The sequence below is a fragment of the Pavona decussata genome, unplaced genomic scaffold (genome assembly GCF_977016875.1).
Source record: "Pavona decussata unplaced genomic scaffold, jaPavDecu1.1 SCAFFOLD_233, whole genome shotgun sequence".
NCBI lineage: Eukaryota > Metazoa > Cnidaria > Anthozoa > Scleractinia > Agariciidae > Pavona > Pavona decussata.
In genome coordinates, this window is record NW_028145638.1 from 3945135 (window position 1) to 3961946 (window position 16812).

Consider the following 16812-nt stretch of genomic DNA (forward strand, 5'->3'; position numbering starts at 1 on the left):
TGGACACAGGCTTCTCTGAGATCTCGCAATCCCTTTATTATTTGGTACATAAACTTAGGGAGTGTGCCATGTCGCGCCATGGTGGTCTCTTGCCGTTCTGTCCGTTGTCTTCAGCAGCCCTATAGGAGGACGCCCAGTCCTTTAGCGTATTGCAGTCTGCTTGACGCATATTGACGGTTGGTAGAGGTTTCATGACTGGACCCTGCGACAACAATAAAGCTCCCTCTGGTTTGGGATACCAACTAATCGCCTGCTTGTATGACAGTATGCTGCCCAAGTGGTCACGCGTTTGACCGCCACTTTCATTGTCAAGCCTGCTTTACATGAAAGGTGGAGTGACAATTTTCCACATCAAGTGTCATGTAGCTCAACAGATTTGTATGCTTTTAATCAAATTTTCTCAGGTTAGCGTACAATCTCCAGGCTGTACTTAGACCTGACTGTGTCAATCACGGCAACTCAGTGATGCCAATGTCCTGGACGACACACGCCCTTGCGGCTTTAGGATCACAGCTTTACTATCCATTGTCGGTCTTGGCGAAACTACAGTAGGTAGAATAGGTAGGTCGAAATAGAGTGAGATTAGGGGCGTAGCGTAGTTTTTCCGTTTAGGTAGGCTCAGGAGGGGTAGCGAAACGAGCGCCGAAGGCGCGAGCCTCTAGGGGGGTGTGGGGGCATGCTCCCCCAGAAAATTTTTATTTTTAGGGCCTCAGAAATGCCATTTCCCATTTTTTCCAGGGAGAAGTTTCATAAATCAAAGCATGAAAAAACGCTAACTATTCAGTGACTTTGTTGTTTACTTGTCAGCATTTGGTACCACTGATATAAGTGTATATTGGACTTGTGTATTATAAACTGTAAATGTGACTTCACAACCTCGTTCTAAGGGCCTTTTCCCTGGCTTGGCGAAACTAGATTGTCAATATTCACATTTTTGTCCTTGTGTGATGTGGAGTGTTGCCAAAGAGGACAGCCTCTCCTCACTCATAGTGCTTCGGAGGAGGGTTTTCAGTCTCTTCATGCCACTAAAACTGGGTTCGGTAGCGCAGGTTGACACAAGTGTCTCGACCATCAGCGTTGTGATTACTAGGTTTTAAATTCTCGTCAATTACCCAGTCGACATATCATTGGATAAAATGGTTAATCATATCAAGTATTAACGGAAAAGGCTGAAATAATAAACTGTAAGATTGTGCAAGCTGATGCGCTATGCTTGTTGTTCATCCAAGACCTTGTAAAACGTAAACAAAACAACCGGGAGCGAGAGGCTCCGAGTGAAAACGTAACACCGCATAGGTCGGCACACCCTTTTTTCACCGATCACCGCGGCCTAGAATGTATAAAAACCGCATACCGCTTAGTTTTGTAAAACCGCAATACCGCAGGTTAACATAAAAATTACCGCAAAACCGCTCCAAAAATAACGCCGAACCGCATCACCGCAAACCCTTACGCCCCCCTCATAATAGCAAATAGATTCAAGTAAAACCCGGAAACGAGGACACCAAGCGCATTCAAATTTGGACTGAGTGGGTCAGAATTAGTTCAGTTCACTGCCTTCTCGACATTTGGAGAAACAACAAACACAGCTTTTTTATATCCGTTTGTTCAGTCTGCTCAGTGGGAAAGAAAGTTATTAAAAAAAACTTACAGGTAAAAGAGTTTGCGAGTGACTGGGCAATCACAGCTTGCAACTCAACAATTTTTATATAACTTGGTTCAAATTGTGCACGCTATTGTTTAGAACGTTTTCCCCTTAATTTTGAACGTGCTGTAATAGTAATAGTGACTACCGTTAGCAGCGGTCCGTTAGGTTTGTCAATATGTTCGCAAGAATTGACTGGGTAGCTATCACCGATTTAAAACTCAGCTCAACATTAGAGAAACAATAAATAAACTCAGCTATTCAATGTGCGTCAGTTTGCCGGATCACAAGCAAACTAAAGTTATTGAAAAACTCAACACTTAAAGGAGTTTGCGCCCACGTGAGCTCTTAGCTTTGCAGGTGCTTGTTCACAGTGAAAGATATTAAACTTTACAGAACACCTGTTGAAAGCCTAAAATTTTAAAAAATTGACTCAAATTTTATTTGCACGCTACAGGGTAGCTGATATGGAATGACACTTTCGGATACTGAAAAGAGAGCGCACGCGAGACCGTCCTCTTCGCGACTGTCGCAGTTCAGTCATATGTAGAAAATGTGGTCACAGTGTCGCCATGCTACGGTAGGTCATTGAGCTACTCTAGACGCTACTCAGTAATTGACACACAATAGTGCTACTTGTCTTCGAGACTTCCAAAAGGGTGCCAACGTTAGGTTAGACTTTGGTTAGACTTTTCGTTTAGTTTGAGTGTGTTTTACCGAAGAATGAAGATCGAGTAAGCCGCACTCAAGATGAAGTCGGGTGTGTGTAATGACGCATTACCAACTACTCTTGAGTGGTGCACTTTGTTGCCATTATTGTCAGGCAGAACTGGAAATTCGTTGTTTTAATTCTTAGTGACGAGATTTCAACACTGAATTAAGGCAATTTTTAGCTATTTTTAGTGTTCTTTTGAATAGCCAAAAACAAATGTCGGTATTTAATGAAAACGTTAACAACCCGATAATGGTCCAGCTTTCTTAACGATCTCTGTGCCTCAGTATTGCTCAGAAACTAATATTGATTCTGCTTTGACTGCGGATGGTTGCAGGATGGCTAGAATGGAAATACATTCCTTGCAACTTAAAGAATAGGCCACTTTCGTCAAGTTCTCGCCATGTGTATTTAAAAAATTGCAAAACTGAACTGATTGTGCAGTGGTTTCTTTCTCTCCTAAAGTAATCACTCGATATTTTTATTTTCCTCACTCCTCTAAGAGTAACAGCTCATGGTTAAACAAAAGTGTACCTTGCCTTAACTTTGTACAGTTTGACAAAAACATAGCAAAATCAGTGTGAAAATCCCCCATTGACAGTCGGATGTTTATTTTTTGATGGGAACATTCAATTATCTCCTCTGACACATTAAAGCCCTCGTAATGTATGAAATACTAATATATTTAAGAATGCACTACTGATCAATGTGAACGAAGTTTCCGGTTAATTGAATATCACTCCAAACGTTAAAAACACTGACACAGACACGCAAAAGGAAGGGAAGCAAGTAAACCGGCAAACATGTAAGCAAGCATCGTCTCTTGAAGCAAGAAAGAAAGAAAGAAAGAAAGAAAGCAAGAAAGAAAGAAAGAAAGAAAGAAAGAAAGAAAGAAAGCAAGCAAGAAAGAAAGAAAGAAAGAAAGAAAGAAAGAAAGAAAGAAAGAAAGAAAGAAAGAAAGAAAGCAAGAAAGAAAGAAAGAAAGAAAACAAGAAAGAAAGAAAGAAAGAAAGAAAGAAGGAAAGAAAGAAAAAAAGAAGGAAAGAAAGAAAGAAAGAAAGAAAGAAAGAAAGAAAGAAAGAAAGAAAGAAAGAAAGAAAGAAAGAAAGAAAGAAAGAAAAAGGGAAAGAAAGAAATGAACCTAGTTTAATGGCCTTAGCTCCCACGAGTCTCCTGTAGCTCAGTGGTAGAGCATCCGAACTAGTAATCGGAAGGTCTTCGGTAAGACTCCTGATAGGAGCACTCGGATGAGCATGAGCATGAGTATTCCTGACTATCCGTCATTCTATTTCAAGTTTCCAGTCTTTGCTTTTTCGTACAGAAATCTCAGCTGATGACTCTCCCGTGGTCTATCGGGCATTTTTCCGTATGTGTTCTAAAGGCTTAGGGTTGATAGCCGCTCTGCCAACATTGTAGATCGCAGGTATGTGTTCGCCGTTCTCAAAAGCACTGAATGATCTCTTTGGCGTTGCAGCACCATTCTCATTTATTTACCAGGCTTAAAATATTCCATCACACTTATTCCAAGTTGAATTTTATATTTCTAAAGGAGCCTATAGGCGTTGCATATCTCATTCGTAGTACCGCCGTTGATGACCATCAGTGATAATAAAAAACTTTATTTAAACACAACATCAATATGATTTATTAACAATAATTGTCAATAGCACAAATAAGGCTTAAAAGAGCAAGGTCAGGGAAACACATTTTTCAGTATTTCGAAGGGCACGGCCTTTCTTCTCCTTCTTCTTCTTCTTCTTCTTCTTCTTCTTCTTCTTCTTCTTCTTCTTCTTCTTCTTCTTCTTCTTCTTCTTCTTCTTCTTCTTCTTCTCTTGCGTAACACCGCTGCATAAGGCGAACTTGTTATAGTTATTTTCTTCTGAAAAATTGTCGAATAGGTGCTCTCCAGACTCGATGCTCTGTACTGAATGTGTAGACTGTCTTCTAGATACTGAGAATTCTTTCAATACGGGTCTTCTCAGAAAAAGTGTGAAAAAGTGCACTAAGCGATGTCGCACTGGTGAATGTGCCACTGTCTAATGTAAAAGTCAAATTCCAGTTTGCTTCCTCTCTGCTATTTTTCTGCCTCAATTTTTCATTCACCTGCTTCAGCATTTAACTTTGTTAACCAAACACAGTCGCTTCTCTGTGGAAATCGTAGGAAAAACACGTCTTTTGTTTTCAAAAATTTGTTTGAAAGAAATAAGCGGATCCGGATGTTTTCGTTTGCGAAAACTGAGTGGTGGCCAGATTTCTTGGATTTCATGTTCTAAAAAAAAAACAAACAAACAAACAAACAAAAAAAAACAAAACAAAAAAAAAACAATTTGGAAGAGAAAAATCCCGTGGGGGAAGTTGGACATTTTCATAGAAATTCAGTATTGTAGTAACCTTTTCAAACTAAACGGAACAAAGTAATAAAAGACAAGCCAAATCTCTACAACACAACGAAATGGATACCTCAGAAAGGCGTAACAGTAATTCTATATACAGTACGTATAAAAATAGTTATCTTAAATGAAATAACATGTGATGAACGTTTGCCTCTTTTTAACCACGAATCTGTTTTCTACGATCTCAGCGTAAATGTTTCTTGCTCTGAATGTGTTAGTGCAGTTCAAAATTTGGTGGTCGTTTCGGTTGCTGATGGAAAATCTCAATGTTATCCTTGTCCATCTCTTCTCGAATATTTGCTGAAGTAATTAGGAACTGTTCGGCCGAATAACTTGGAACTAGGAACTGTTTAGTAAATGGACAAATTGCAAGTGTCACGCATCACCTACGAACTTTCCGTTCACTATTTATTTTATTTGCTGATGTAGACTGGCTGAATTTTGTCAGTATGTCCTTGCCAGCTGGGGGTTCCCAACCTCGTTCCCAGGGCAAGGGAAAAAGCCCTGGAAACGAGGTTGTAAAGTAACATTCTCGTCCCCAGAGCCGCCTGGTCCTCTTAGCCCCTGGAGGCTGGGTACGAGGACCGTGCGAAGGCCCCACCGGCTAAGGGGGACAGGTGGCTCTGGGACGAGAATGCAAAAGTAACTGAAATCGATCTACACTTGAGTGATTTCTAAATCTTCAAATGTTCAAGTTATCGAGGGTGAATTCTACCCAAGGGAGTCATCCATTGGTTCGAGTTTGCAGGAGTTTTCGTGAAATTGGTGAAAAAAGTCAATTAACAAAGGTTTCTGAAAAATTTGGATTTTTAAATTAAGGAGTTAGATTAACAAAGTTTTTTAAACATTTGGTAATTTTAAAGAGTTACTTAAGTACATTGAAAACTATACTGGAATTTAAAATTAGAAGGTTTGTTGAGTCGATCGAGCGCTTTTGACCAAATTGTCGCTAAACTATCTAAACAAGAACAGCAATTTACAAAATTAGTTATTGATACATACGATCTTATCTGTTGTAAGTGTATGAAATTATCAAATCAAGAACCTGCGCTGTATTTTATTCGAGGAATAATTCAGATTATTTTCTCGTTATGTTGAGTTGTATAAACCGACATGGATCATTGTTCCTGAAAACTTCCTCCTTAATTAGCGACGCTTCGCAAGAATATCATCAATGTAAGGGTTCTTTTAATGCCAAAAAACACCTGCCAATGTAACAGAGAAGCGAAATACAATAAAAGAAAACAATAAAACAAAAGAAAAAAAACATCACTGATTTTCAGGATAAAATTCTGTCCAAGTTCAGAGAAGATTAAAGAGATTTTTTATCGAGAAATTACTCCAATATTTATGAGGTGAATTAACAAGGTTCTGCGAATTTCAACACCAGTCATTTTCTTGGCCCCATAAATAATAAAATCAATTAATGAGCAGTAAAAAGCCCATTAACGTCAATAAAAGTTGTCAGTTCCGTTTATTTTCGTCGCGGGAAACTAACGGAACAGGTCATTATGACACCTTATGGTAAGACATTGCGTTGATTAAAAAAAAAATCTTCATGGAAAGTGGTGAAGCAAACTGATTAGAATAAGAAATCGGGATTTTTCGGTCTCCGTTCACGGAATTAATTTTGCGTGAAGTTGATAGTTTGTTCACCGAACGCGTGTTTTGGTATTCTTAGTTTTAATAAAAATATTAAATAGGTCTGAACTTTACCTTGATACGTTGGAAAATCAACCATTTACAACAACTTATGAATAATGAATCTCGATTAGGTTTGCATTCGAAAAAACAAATACATATTTTAATGCTTCTCGCTGGCTTTACTGAGAAACGCGAAAAATTCTCTTCGGCATTCAGTTTTTTAAGTGACTGTAGTCGAATTCTAACGATTTTCCTTACCTGTCAGCATAGATTTAATTAAAAAAAATAGTTCATCTATATTGCTACCAAACCCGCCTACTATTAGGAAACCTTTCAGTTATATAATAACAAGACTGACTTGAAATCAGTTCGCTTACGGCAAAAGCCATTCGGATGGAATACGAAAAACAATAAAATACTTAAAAACAGGAAATAAAAATTCAAATTTACATGTATTAAAACATTTTGAGCGATAAGTATTATCTTTTTGCAAGCGAAACCAAACAAACCGGAAGAAGAACAGCTATATATGCTCTCAAATCCTTTTGTTATATGAATGCCAAAAAAAGACTGAATAAATACGTATTGCAGTTAAACCTGAGAAAATTCGCCTTACAGAACACAGGTTATGAAAGGAGGAGAACGCGAATGTAGAAGGAAGATTTTGGGTGACAAATATTTCCGAAATATGGTTTCTTATTTGAGCCGTCGATCGAACAAACTTCAGTAAAAACTACACCTGTACACCTATATTAGCATTTTGTTGTCTCCGTTCTGTTTCCTGATTGGTTCATTTCGCATGTTAATTGCTCACTTTCGCTTACTTTGTTTATGACAGCCAATGAAACTGCCTCAATCTAAAAAGCTTTGCATGATCGCAGGATTACAGAGAGCGACTGTGTTTAATATTTGCAACCTTGAAGCGAAGCACGGGTTTCGCGGACGCTAGGTCATATTCATCGGGCAATATGGACAGAACTCAGATGATGAAGACCGTTGAGAGTCTTAGAGACCAGCTACGAATTTCTAGACTGCCTGTGTCTATATGCAGCAACGAGTAAGTGCGTTTCGTCTTGACATTTAAATTTGTAAACTCGGAGGTTATATCGATGCGGCGATCGTTTAACATTACAGACAGGAAGGACTCGGGTTGTTTTCTACATGGCAAAATTCATTTCTTCGCAACTTATAAGGGTCACTTACAAAGATTTTACGTTTAACACTTTTGCTAAACACAGTGTTTTTGAAAAAAATATAAGCGATTTAAATGCGTTTTTTTCAAATGGTGTCGATACTGTTCATAAGCGAAATACTGTCCTAATCGGTTCTATCGGCAAAAGGTTAAATCATACACTGTTTTTTTTTTAGTTTACTCAATCAACCTCGATTTTGTAGAATTTAACCTTTTCATTTAAAAAGGCGAATCCCTATTATAGAATTCGGTAGAAACGCTTTATCGATCAGAAGATTTTCGCTAAAACCCCCGCAAACTGAATAGAAAATCATAAACAAAGCCGTTTACAGGGTAAAGTTGTGTTTGACGGCGCTTCAGTAACATTAGCCGTGTTTGAAGAATTGAATTACGAACCAATGTTTTCCAAGAACACAAACTACAGGAAACAAGCAGCAGCATTTTGTGAACTAAGAACATATGAACCAATCATACGACAAAACTTTGCATTGCCCTTAATTTTGCTGCGCTTGAACTCGAGTAAAACCTTTTAAAGCCGACTTTTCTTCCGTTTCTCATTTCCCAGCGCGCGTTGTCTTGCATATGTGATTTTTTGCGCGAATTGGTCTTCATTGTGAGCTGGCGTGGTATCAAAATATGGATGACGAACAATACATTTTACTTTTTATTAATTCGTTTCCTCAGGCTGAAAGAATATTGCACACAAAATGGAACGAAAGATCCTCTTATTCATCCTCCAGAAAGAAGGGAAAATCCATTTGCGGAGAAGCAGAAATGTACTATACTCTGACAGAGAAGATTCGCCGAGTTCCACAATGGACGTATGAAGTTTTTTTTTTCATAAAAATGATGGACAGATTGTGAAGTCATAAATTTAGCTTGAGTGAGCGGACAGTATAAACACTGGTTATTGAACGAGTCAAGGATTCTGCGGCTGAAAACAATTAAAAAGGGAAATCCGTTATAATCTTGCTAGGTAGAAAAGGCAACAGTGTAATCGACGTTTTCTCATCACAAAAATGTATATATTCATGAGACCGTTTTCCTATATTTTCGATTTTTGTTGATCTGTCTTTGAGCCAACACCCGCGGCGAATTTTCGCCGATAGATCTCACAAATGTGCAACATTAAGTCACAGCCCATGCGAATGGGTTCATAATTCAATTTAACCCTACTACATTTAAGTTGGAGTGATTTAGGCTTAAACTATCTTGTACAAAAGGAAGTTTAAGGATTTAAATAAATGTTTTCCTTACTGGTTAACGATCCAACTCATTTTAGTAATTTTGATTAAAACTTAGCGGCTGGTGTCTGAGAATGGGGTCGACCTTTAATAATTCGGAATTAGAACCGCACGAGGTGAGATATTTGATTTGGGGGAGCAGGGATGGCGCAGTTGAGAGCACTCACCTCCCACCAATGTGGCCTGGGTGCGATTTCCGGACTCGGCGTCATATGTGGGTTGAGTTTGTTGTTGGTTCTCGTCCTTGCTCCGAGAGGTTTTTCTCTGGGTTCTCCGGTTTTCCCCTCTCCTCAAAACCAACATTTCCAAATTCCAATTCGATCTGGAAAGTATCCCCAATTAGTGCTCTGCGCTAAATACATAAGCACTTAAAATAAAGTGAATTACTTAATCGTTAGTACGTTGCATTTACCAGAGTACAATGGGCAAAAATTTAATGAAGTTTAAATGACGAAAATTTTTGTACGAGCAACGTTGTTTTGCTAATAGAAGAAAGATCCTCGCAGTAAGTGCGCAGTTGCGAAAAGAAAGCTTGGAAAAAATTCAGGCTTGAACGGGATTCGAACCCATGACCTCTGCGATGCCGGTGAAGTGCTCTACCAACTGAGCTATCAAGCCAACTGGAACGGGATTTCAAGCCTAATTTTTTTTCGGGTTTCTTTTCGCAACTGCTTAAGTTGTGTACTAACTGCGAGGATCTTTCTTCTACTTGATTTTTCATCCGCAGTTCAATATATATTTTTCTTACATTTACTTTCAACGTTGTTTTTGATAGTAATCAAATTCACACTTGCGTGTAAAGTGAATTGGTACAACTGCGCGCTAAAAAATCAAAATAATGTAAAAGCTTAATGTACTGTTGTCCGTCATCATTCAAGTGGACATTGTATTTTCTGATGTCGTGTTTGCTTTTCCCACGTTTTGGAAATTTTTGTTTGAAAAATCAATGGGATGATGTAGCGACAAAACTGAACTGATTAAAAAAAAAAAAAAATAAATAATAATAATAAAAATATTAATAACAAAAAAAAAATCACGCCACTTTCTAAACCAATGAGAAGCAAAACCAAAACCAATCACGACTTGTTCGCAATGAACCAATCAGATCACGAAGCAAATGTACATGCAACCAGCGCCGAGCGCGGGAAAATGCGTGCGAGCGAGGCACGATTGGTTTTGGTTTTGTTTCTCATTGGTTGAAAAAGTGTGACAAATTTTGATAACCAATCACAGAGCGTACTAAAACGAACCAAAGCAAACGCGAAATTACTTGGCGTTAAGGGGGAATACCGCTCAGCAACCGGCGTGACAGCAGATGACTCCCATAGCGTGAACATAAGGCTCACTTATCTCCCCAGCGCTGCATTGGACAAGTTGTAAGCAGGACCAAATAACCTAACTCTCCGCAGCACTACGAGCCGACTCCGCCGGCACGCACTGGATAAAGGAAGATAACGAGCGTCAGGGAAAGCTAAAATAGCCTATAAAACGCAAAGGTTGGGGAGGTCGACAAAGCCAAAAAATAAATCAACAAATATAAGCAAAGACCAACTGGAATAGGCCAGGTACTTCAGAAACAAAATTTATTCCAACACGAAGGCCAATGCCACATTATATATTATTGTAAGTTATTAAAATGTGACTAGCATAATTGTATTTTAAAAACGACCTTTTAAAATTCCTAAAATCTTTGTGATATGGTAGAGCATGAATTTTTTTTGCATTTTATAAACTGAACTAGAGTCTTTCTGTGTGATCTCATTTTGTAATACGAAAAAAAAAAAAATAACACTTTTCCAGAGTAATGAGATTCCCTGATACTTCAGAAAAATAACACTCCGCAACACTAAACTTAATGACACAGTATTGATACCTGTAATTAAACTTGGTTAAAAATGCATCTTTTAGAATGGCTTGTACCTATAACCGAAACTTACCTAGGTGGCTGGCGCCGAACAAAAAGGGGGCGGGGGGAGGGGGGGAATCCTCGAGCGAGAAGCGCGACGGGAAAGCTAAAAAGCGCCCTCCTACCCTTTCCTCGCGCTCCCCTGGACAAGGAACCTGAAATCGACAGTAAAAAGCGCAAAAATTTCATGCTCTACGGCTGATTACAATTCAGTTTTCTTTTTAGGAGATTGCGTTTCTTCCTTCTCATCATCGTCGCTATCATCTTCGTCTTCATCATCATCATCGTCGTCATCATCACCACCATCATACCCTCCTCCTCCCATGGCTCCTTGTCCTATCTGCTGTTTTATCTGCTCTGCCAGCCGCGCAGCCGCGCCGGGGTCGTTGATGTCCACATTCATCCTATGTATTCCATCGTCGTCTTGCTTCAGTGTCTTTCCCGTTTTCACCTCCTGTTTTTGATCGTTAATCCTGACGTCAACATCTTCCTTTTCCTTCTTTGTCCGGTCTACACCTTCACACGCCTTCGTCAACTCGTAGCACACCTTCTTCTCCGAATCTCCTGTTGTCTCCATCAACAACCGTTCTATGTCCTCTTCGTACTTTTCTGTGTGAATGAAATAAACATTTTCGTTTTCTAACCTCAGTAACTGGTTTTGAGCCTGGCTTTCAATAGATATGCAAGCAAAAAACCAATCCGCAAAGCACACTTTCCGATATAAGTCTGGTCCCAGTTGTTCAAAGAGCGGATAACTCTATCCAGTGGATAAAATGTACTCCAACCGATATATTTTATCTGTTGGATAGCGATTTGTCCACTGGATAAAGCTATCCGCTCTTTGAACAACTGGTCCCGGTAACTTATCGGGCCCAATAAGTATATTTTTAAATGTTTTTCGCCGATTACACAGTGATTAGAGACGTGATACTCGGCCAATGTTTTCATAGAATTATAAGGTTTTAAAATTTAGTCTTCAAAGCTAACAAAAATGGACTTCTGCTAAGAAACATTTATCACCAAAGACACTTATCGGGCCCGGAAGTTACCGGGACTTTCGAGCAACAGGCCCCAGGTTCCCATTACCCTTAGGTGCTGGAGGTTATTTTCTTTAGTGATATGTGCCGCGCGCGAAAAGCGCAGGTCGACACGTTTATTTCAAGTCTTAATATTTGGAGAACGAACCTCTACAGCCAGGATTGGAATACATGACTTGCGTACTTGTTTTAACAATTTACTAAAGGACAACTCGTTTCATTAAGAGTCTTCTTTCTACGGAGGTCTCCTGTAAATGACTGAAAACGGTAGAAACCGCTCTTTCATCCTCAATCGTTCCGATATTGTTCCGTCAGTCATTTTCGATCACTCGCATCTGGACGTAAGGGTAATTACATCCACGGTTACATGCAGCATCTTTATTTAAACACTGAAATATTCGTGTGAATATTGATAGCTTTTGTCCGTCCATTTTTGCCGTGAACACTTATATCTCCGAGAAATTCCGGTTTCCACAAATTTCTTTGATATGCACCGAATTGGCCGTTGAACTACATTTTGAGGACATTTTCGATCGTTATGGACGGTTGACGTGTGGGCGAAAAACCTAACTGCTTAGAAAACCTTCATTTTTAAATAAGTAAATTTGAACGTGGCCTCTTACGTAGTCTCCTCTATTTAGTAATACGACTCTACTGAAAACGACTGCGTGGGAGTCTAACGCTAGGAGGGCTGAGGCTGATTTACGCACTACAGTTTATCGGCTCGATTGCTTTTTTTATCGTTATCGCGAGGGCGAGAATCGACCGGAATTGTTGGAAAGCTGCAGATTTCTGATCGGCGCCTCGGGTCGCGCAAATGGTGGCGTGCAAAGGTTTGGTTTTTTCCGTTTTATCATAGTGGCTTTATATCCGCTGAGTTCTGTAAATCCCTTAAACCAATCAGGGCAGGCGTACTTTCAGTTAACCAATAAGAAGCAGGAACAAAACAGATTGTGACTTGGCATGCGCGCTTTTTCCCGCGCTTCTCACGGGATGCACGCTCTCCCTACGGATTTTGATTGGCTGAGGTGCGTTATTAGAACTTTTCTTTGATTGGTTAGACATGACTGCTTTGGTCCGATAGAAACAGCCTCTTTCACACTTAACACTTCTTAGAAGACCCGGTCAGTTTATTTGGCTGAAGTTTTTGCGTAATATTTTCGGACACATGCGTTTTAACTTTGTTTTCACCAAAAAGATCATCTCAAATTAAAAAAAAATAATAATAAAATAAAAAATAAAATAAAGAAACATTAAAAATTACTCTTAATACAAGATTATCCATTGTCATTAATATTAATTTATTGCAACTTAATGACTATCAATCAATTAATTAATCAACAAGAAAAATATAGAAAAATAGCCATAAGGACAATTTGTAAAGGCACAAATTTTTTGTTTTGTTAATACAGTATGTCTACCTTGTATATAAGCGATCTATACCTTTCTTACTTTTCCACATGTTATGTTAATATCTTAATGGCTACCTATCATTTTATTTTATCTTACTTTGTTCAAATTTGACAAGCTGTAATGACAACCTTCTCTCTTTTGTCGCTTCCCGCCTCAACTAGCCAATGCTATTTACGGGAAGCGACCATTTGTATTTTCTTTTGTCAAGTAATAAATAAAGTTAAAGTTGAAGTTTGAAGTTATGAAGTTTGCAAAAAACAGCATTGTGTGTGTATCTCATTTTATTCAGTTGCAAACAACAACAGCAACGCTGTTTAAAAACACAGTCCACCACGTACACACAACGTGCAAATCCTGAAAGAACTCACCTATGAGAAATTTGCAAGCTTTAATTGTAGTAGGTGGTGAATAGTGATACTTTGAAAAATATTTTGCTTGACAAACATCTTCCATTGCCTCTACCACCTGTAGCTCTCTTGGGTCTGAACTCTTTTTGGCTAACAACTTGTCTAATTCTAAAAGAAAACAGCAAAACCTCTTGTAGTAACACTCCACTAATACACAAACCTGATGGAGAATTTAAATGTCTCAATGATCCCAAGAGCTATGTACAAGCTGGGGCTTTGGACCTCTGGCCATGGTAGGCTTATCCATACTGGATTGGTCAATGGGGATCAATAGGCCATTCCGGAGTTGCTTTGAAACTCATTATAAAAGCGAGGATAAGTGCAAAGTTTTTCACATTTTTTTTAGTTTTGTTTGCATATGGATGAAAACTAATCTTCATCAAAAAACTTTGCACTTAGTCTCGCTTTCACAATGAGGTTCAAAGCAACTTGGGATAGCCTATTCTGTTGTTCCTGAAAATATCCATTGAGACACCCACTGCCCCCCCACCCCCCACCACAGCTTAGTCTTCTGGGAATTCCAGTTTAACTTCATACTTTCTTTTCAAAAATTTGCCTCAGTTTTGAGACACCCCAGCCCATTGCTCCATCACCCCCTCCATGTTTCCAAATTATAACCTTCCAAGAAGTGAGTATGGATGTGTTCTGGAATGACACATTGAACAATAAAGGGACAGGGATGGCACAGTGGTGAAAGCACTTGCCTCCCACCAATGTAGCCCAGGTTCAATTTCCAGCTTTGACACCCTATGTAGGTTGAGTTTGTTGTTGGTTCTTGTTCGTGCTGTGAGGGTTTTTCTTCGGGTTCTCCAGTTTTCCTCCTTCCACAAAAACCAACACCTCCTTATATTGAAAGAAAAAATGATATGGCGATGAAGAACATAGCTATCAGTTTTATTTTCAATTAAAATATGAAAATGATGACAATGTCCACAGCATGAAACAGCTGGGGACTGCTGAAAATCTTACATAATGGACAGTCACTTTACCTTGCATAACAGCACTACAGCTCTCACAGAAAATTGCTGAAACAAATTGGGAGAATTTGTCTATTAATAAACATCACAAAATATTATCTTTTGTGATCATTTCCTTTATTCTCATGACCTATATGTTTGAACTAGTAGTGATGTTGTGAGGAGAATTAGATGCTGATCACTGATTAGTTTTAAAGGGTTAATGTTCGGCCAAGATCATCTTTTTTACCCTTTTATACAAAGCCCTTCATCTAAAAGGAAAAAGGCAGTGAAACAAAACAAACAAACAAACAAAAAAAAAAAAAAACAAAACAAAGGAATGACATACCAGGTATCCACAGCTTTTTACTCTATTATTTAACACAGGAGTGCAGTTATTGTAATATGTTATCTAATACTTTGTGGTGAAAGATTTCTTAAAAAAATTTTTGTGGAAGAAAATGAATGGCTCAGTGACAAAAACATCCCATTTAAACAACAGTTCTATTTTATATCAATTTTTGCTTTGTTTTTACTAAAAAAAAATAATCTTTTGATTATTTGCTAAAAGTAATTTTCCTGTGTGTCTGCTGATTTAACTGAAAGACATTCAGTTATTAAAAAACAAACATAAATAAGAAATTGTCTGAAGAGCCTCTTAGAGACACGAAATATTTACCATTATGAAAAAAGTATATAAGGTATATTGATTAAGTACTGCTTTTTGTGAAACTAACACTGACATACAAATTTTAATTACAAAGAATTAAAGTTACTGCAATGCATGTGATGTATCTTTCTACAAACCTTGTGACATGTCAGGCGGTAGCTTCACTGTTGATACAGGAATACAAAGTAATAGGATTGCTGAAACTTGAAATAGAATATCCATTCTTTGTGTCTGCAAGAAAATTAATGCTTTGATGAAAGAGCATAAAGGTAACCTTATTTACAAGTTCACTTAACAGGTTGAGTAATATTAGCCACCAGGTTCTTGGTCAATATGCTTTGCTGAGGTGTTGAGAAATCCAGGTAGAGAGCATGTGAAGGTATGTGCACATGAATAGGTTAATAACAGCACCAAAATGCCATATTTTCCTTTTACACAAGTTTTCCATCCTTGGTTGCATTTGGAATAAGATTAGAAATTCACTGCTTATCATTACTTCTTTTTCAAAGGATTTTTTCACCCACCTTTTTGCAGACTTGGGTCCATATTGTACAATATCAAAATTAATTTTATGATTTCTCTGTATCAAAAATAATTGCTTCAATTCATGAAAACTGATTGACATAAGAACAAAAATTATTGGTGAACAAAATTGACTATTTCTTATGTAAAATTACCGAAGATAAAAATGCCTTAGGGATTTCAAAGGGAGTGATTTTTATGCAAACCATATTTCAAGGTAAAGGAATTGGTACAATATATTTCTGTGACTAATTAAAATTACTTTCTTTGTTTTTGTAATAAATACTAGGCCTAAAATTTATTTAGTCAAATGCCTTATGAAATGAATAAATATGGCATTTTAGGTAAATTTTTCCGATCTGTATTCTAGTGTTGTGTTAATATTATTGCTTAACCGATACAACAAAGAACGATTGTAAGTAATAAATAATTCAAAACGTGTGGTTTAGCCTTTTGTGCTCAACCTAGCTACATTAGCAAAAATTAAGGTTCATCTTTCAGTTATTCTTATCTTTTAGCCTTTTGCTACATGAAATATATTGTTCCAGTTTATTTATGAAATAATAAATTAATTCATAAATGTCTGAACGTAAGATGACGAGCGAAAATTTACGCAGAAAAATTCCACCGAAGATAAAATCTTTGCTTTTGAAAGATGTAATTTGAGGTTTTCTAGTCAGTAGACATAGTCCAAAAACAAATAAAAACTTAGCTTGTAGATCAACATTCGCATTGCTTAAAACATAATTGGTTTATAAAATAGATCACAGCGAATTATGTACGCTCAAGTTTATCACGTAAGCTTACCTTTCAATTCGATCCACGGGAAAAATTAAACGGGTCATAATCAATCGCATTCACCCACTAAATTATCACTGCTCAAAGCGGATAGAGATAAATGCGAGACAAAATGCAACTTTTACCTTACCTGAAAGCAGAATAATTCTTCTACAGATGCTTGCAACTAAGTGACAACCAGAAACACTCAATAACAAAGAATTATTGTGGTGCGAAGAATGGAAGAAAACAAATTTTATGCCAGGCGTTAATTTTCCCTGGCGTGGGGTACTG

General features: G+C 37.9%; 2 protein-coding genes across 2 annotated transcripts; one reads left to right on the plus strand and one right to left on the minus strand.

Moving 5' to 3' along the window:
• Nucleotides 1-7267: 7267 nt before the first annotated feature.
• On the plus strand, nt 7268-8853 carry LOC146458477 (guanine nucleotide-binding protein subunit gamma-e-like). The gene is made up of 2 exons (XM_085090753.1): nt 7268-7451; nt 8271-8853. Exons 1-2 carry the CDS (start codon nt 7363-7365, stop codon nt 8374-8376), a joined length of 195 nt encoding a protein of 64 aa, XP_084946879.1. The 5' UTR covers nt 7268-7362; the 3' UTR covers nt 8377-8853.
• A 1545-nt stretch (nt 8854-10398) lies between these two features.
• On the minus strand, nt 10399-16800 carry LOC146458478 (uncharacterized). Its single transcript, XM_085091073.1, has 5 exons — nt 16670-16800; nt 15357-15450; nt 14583-14618; nt 13555-13701; nt 10399-11345 (listed from the first exon to the last, which is right to left on the minus strand). Exons 2-5 carry the CDS (start codon nt 15439-15441, stop codon nt 10939-10941), a joined length of 675 nt encoding a protein of 224 aa, XP_084947199.1. The 5' UTR covers nt 15442-15450; nt 16670-16800; the 3' UTR covers nt 10399-10938.
• Nucleotides 16801-16812: the final 12 nt, after the last annotated feature.

Bases quoted from the DNA above. Each gene is read 5' to 3' on its own strand.
- LOC146458477 (XM_085090753.1), top strand. From the start codon at position 7,363: ATGGACAGAACTCAGATGATGAAGACCGTTGAGAGTCTTAGAGACCAG. The intron at 7,452-8,270 runs GTAAGTGCGTTT...TCGTTTCCTCAG, and splicing joins GTGTCTATATGCAGCAACGA to GCTGAAAGAATATTGCACAC.
- LOC146458478 (XM_085091073.1), bottom strand. From the start codon at position 15,441: ATGGATATTCTATTTCAAGTTTCAGCAATCCTATTACTTTGTATTCCT. The intron at 14,619-15,356 runs GTTTGTAGAAAG...AATTTGTTTCAG, and splicing joins ACCGCCTGACATGTCACAAG to CAATTTTCTGTGAGAGCTGT. The intron at 13,702-14,582 runs GTAAAGTGACTG...GTTTTCTTTTAG, and splicing joins CTGTAGTGCTGTTATGCAAG to AATTAGACAAGTTGTTAGCC.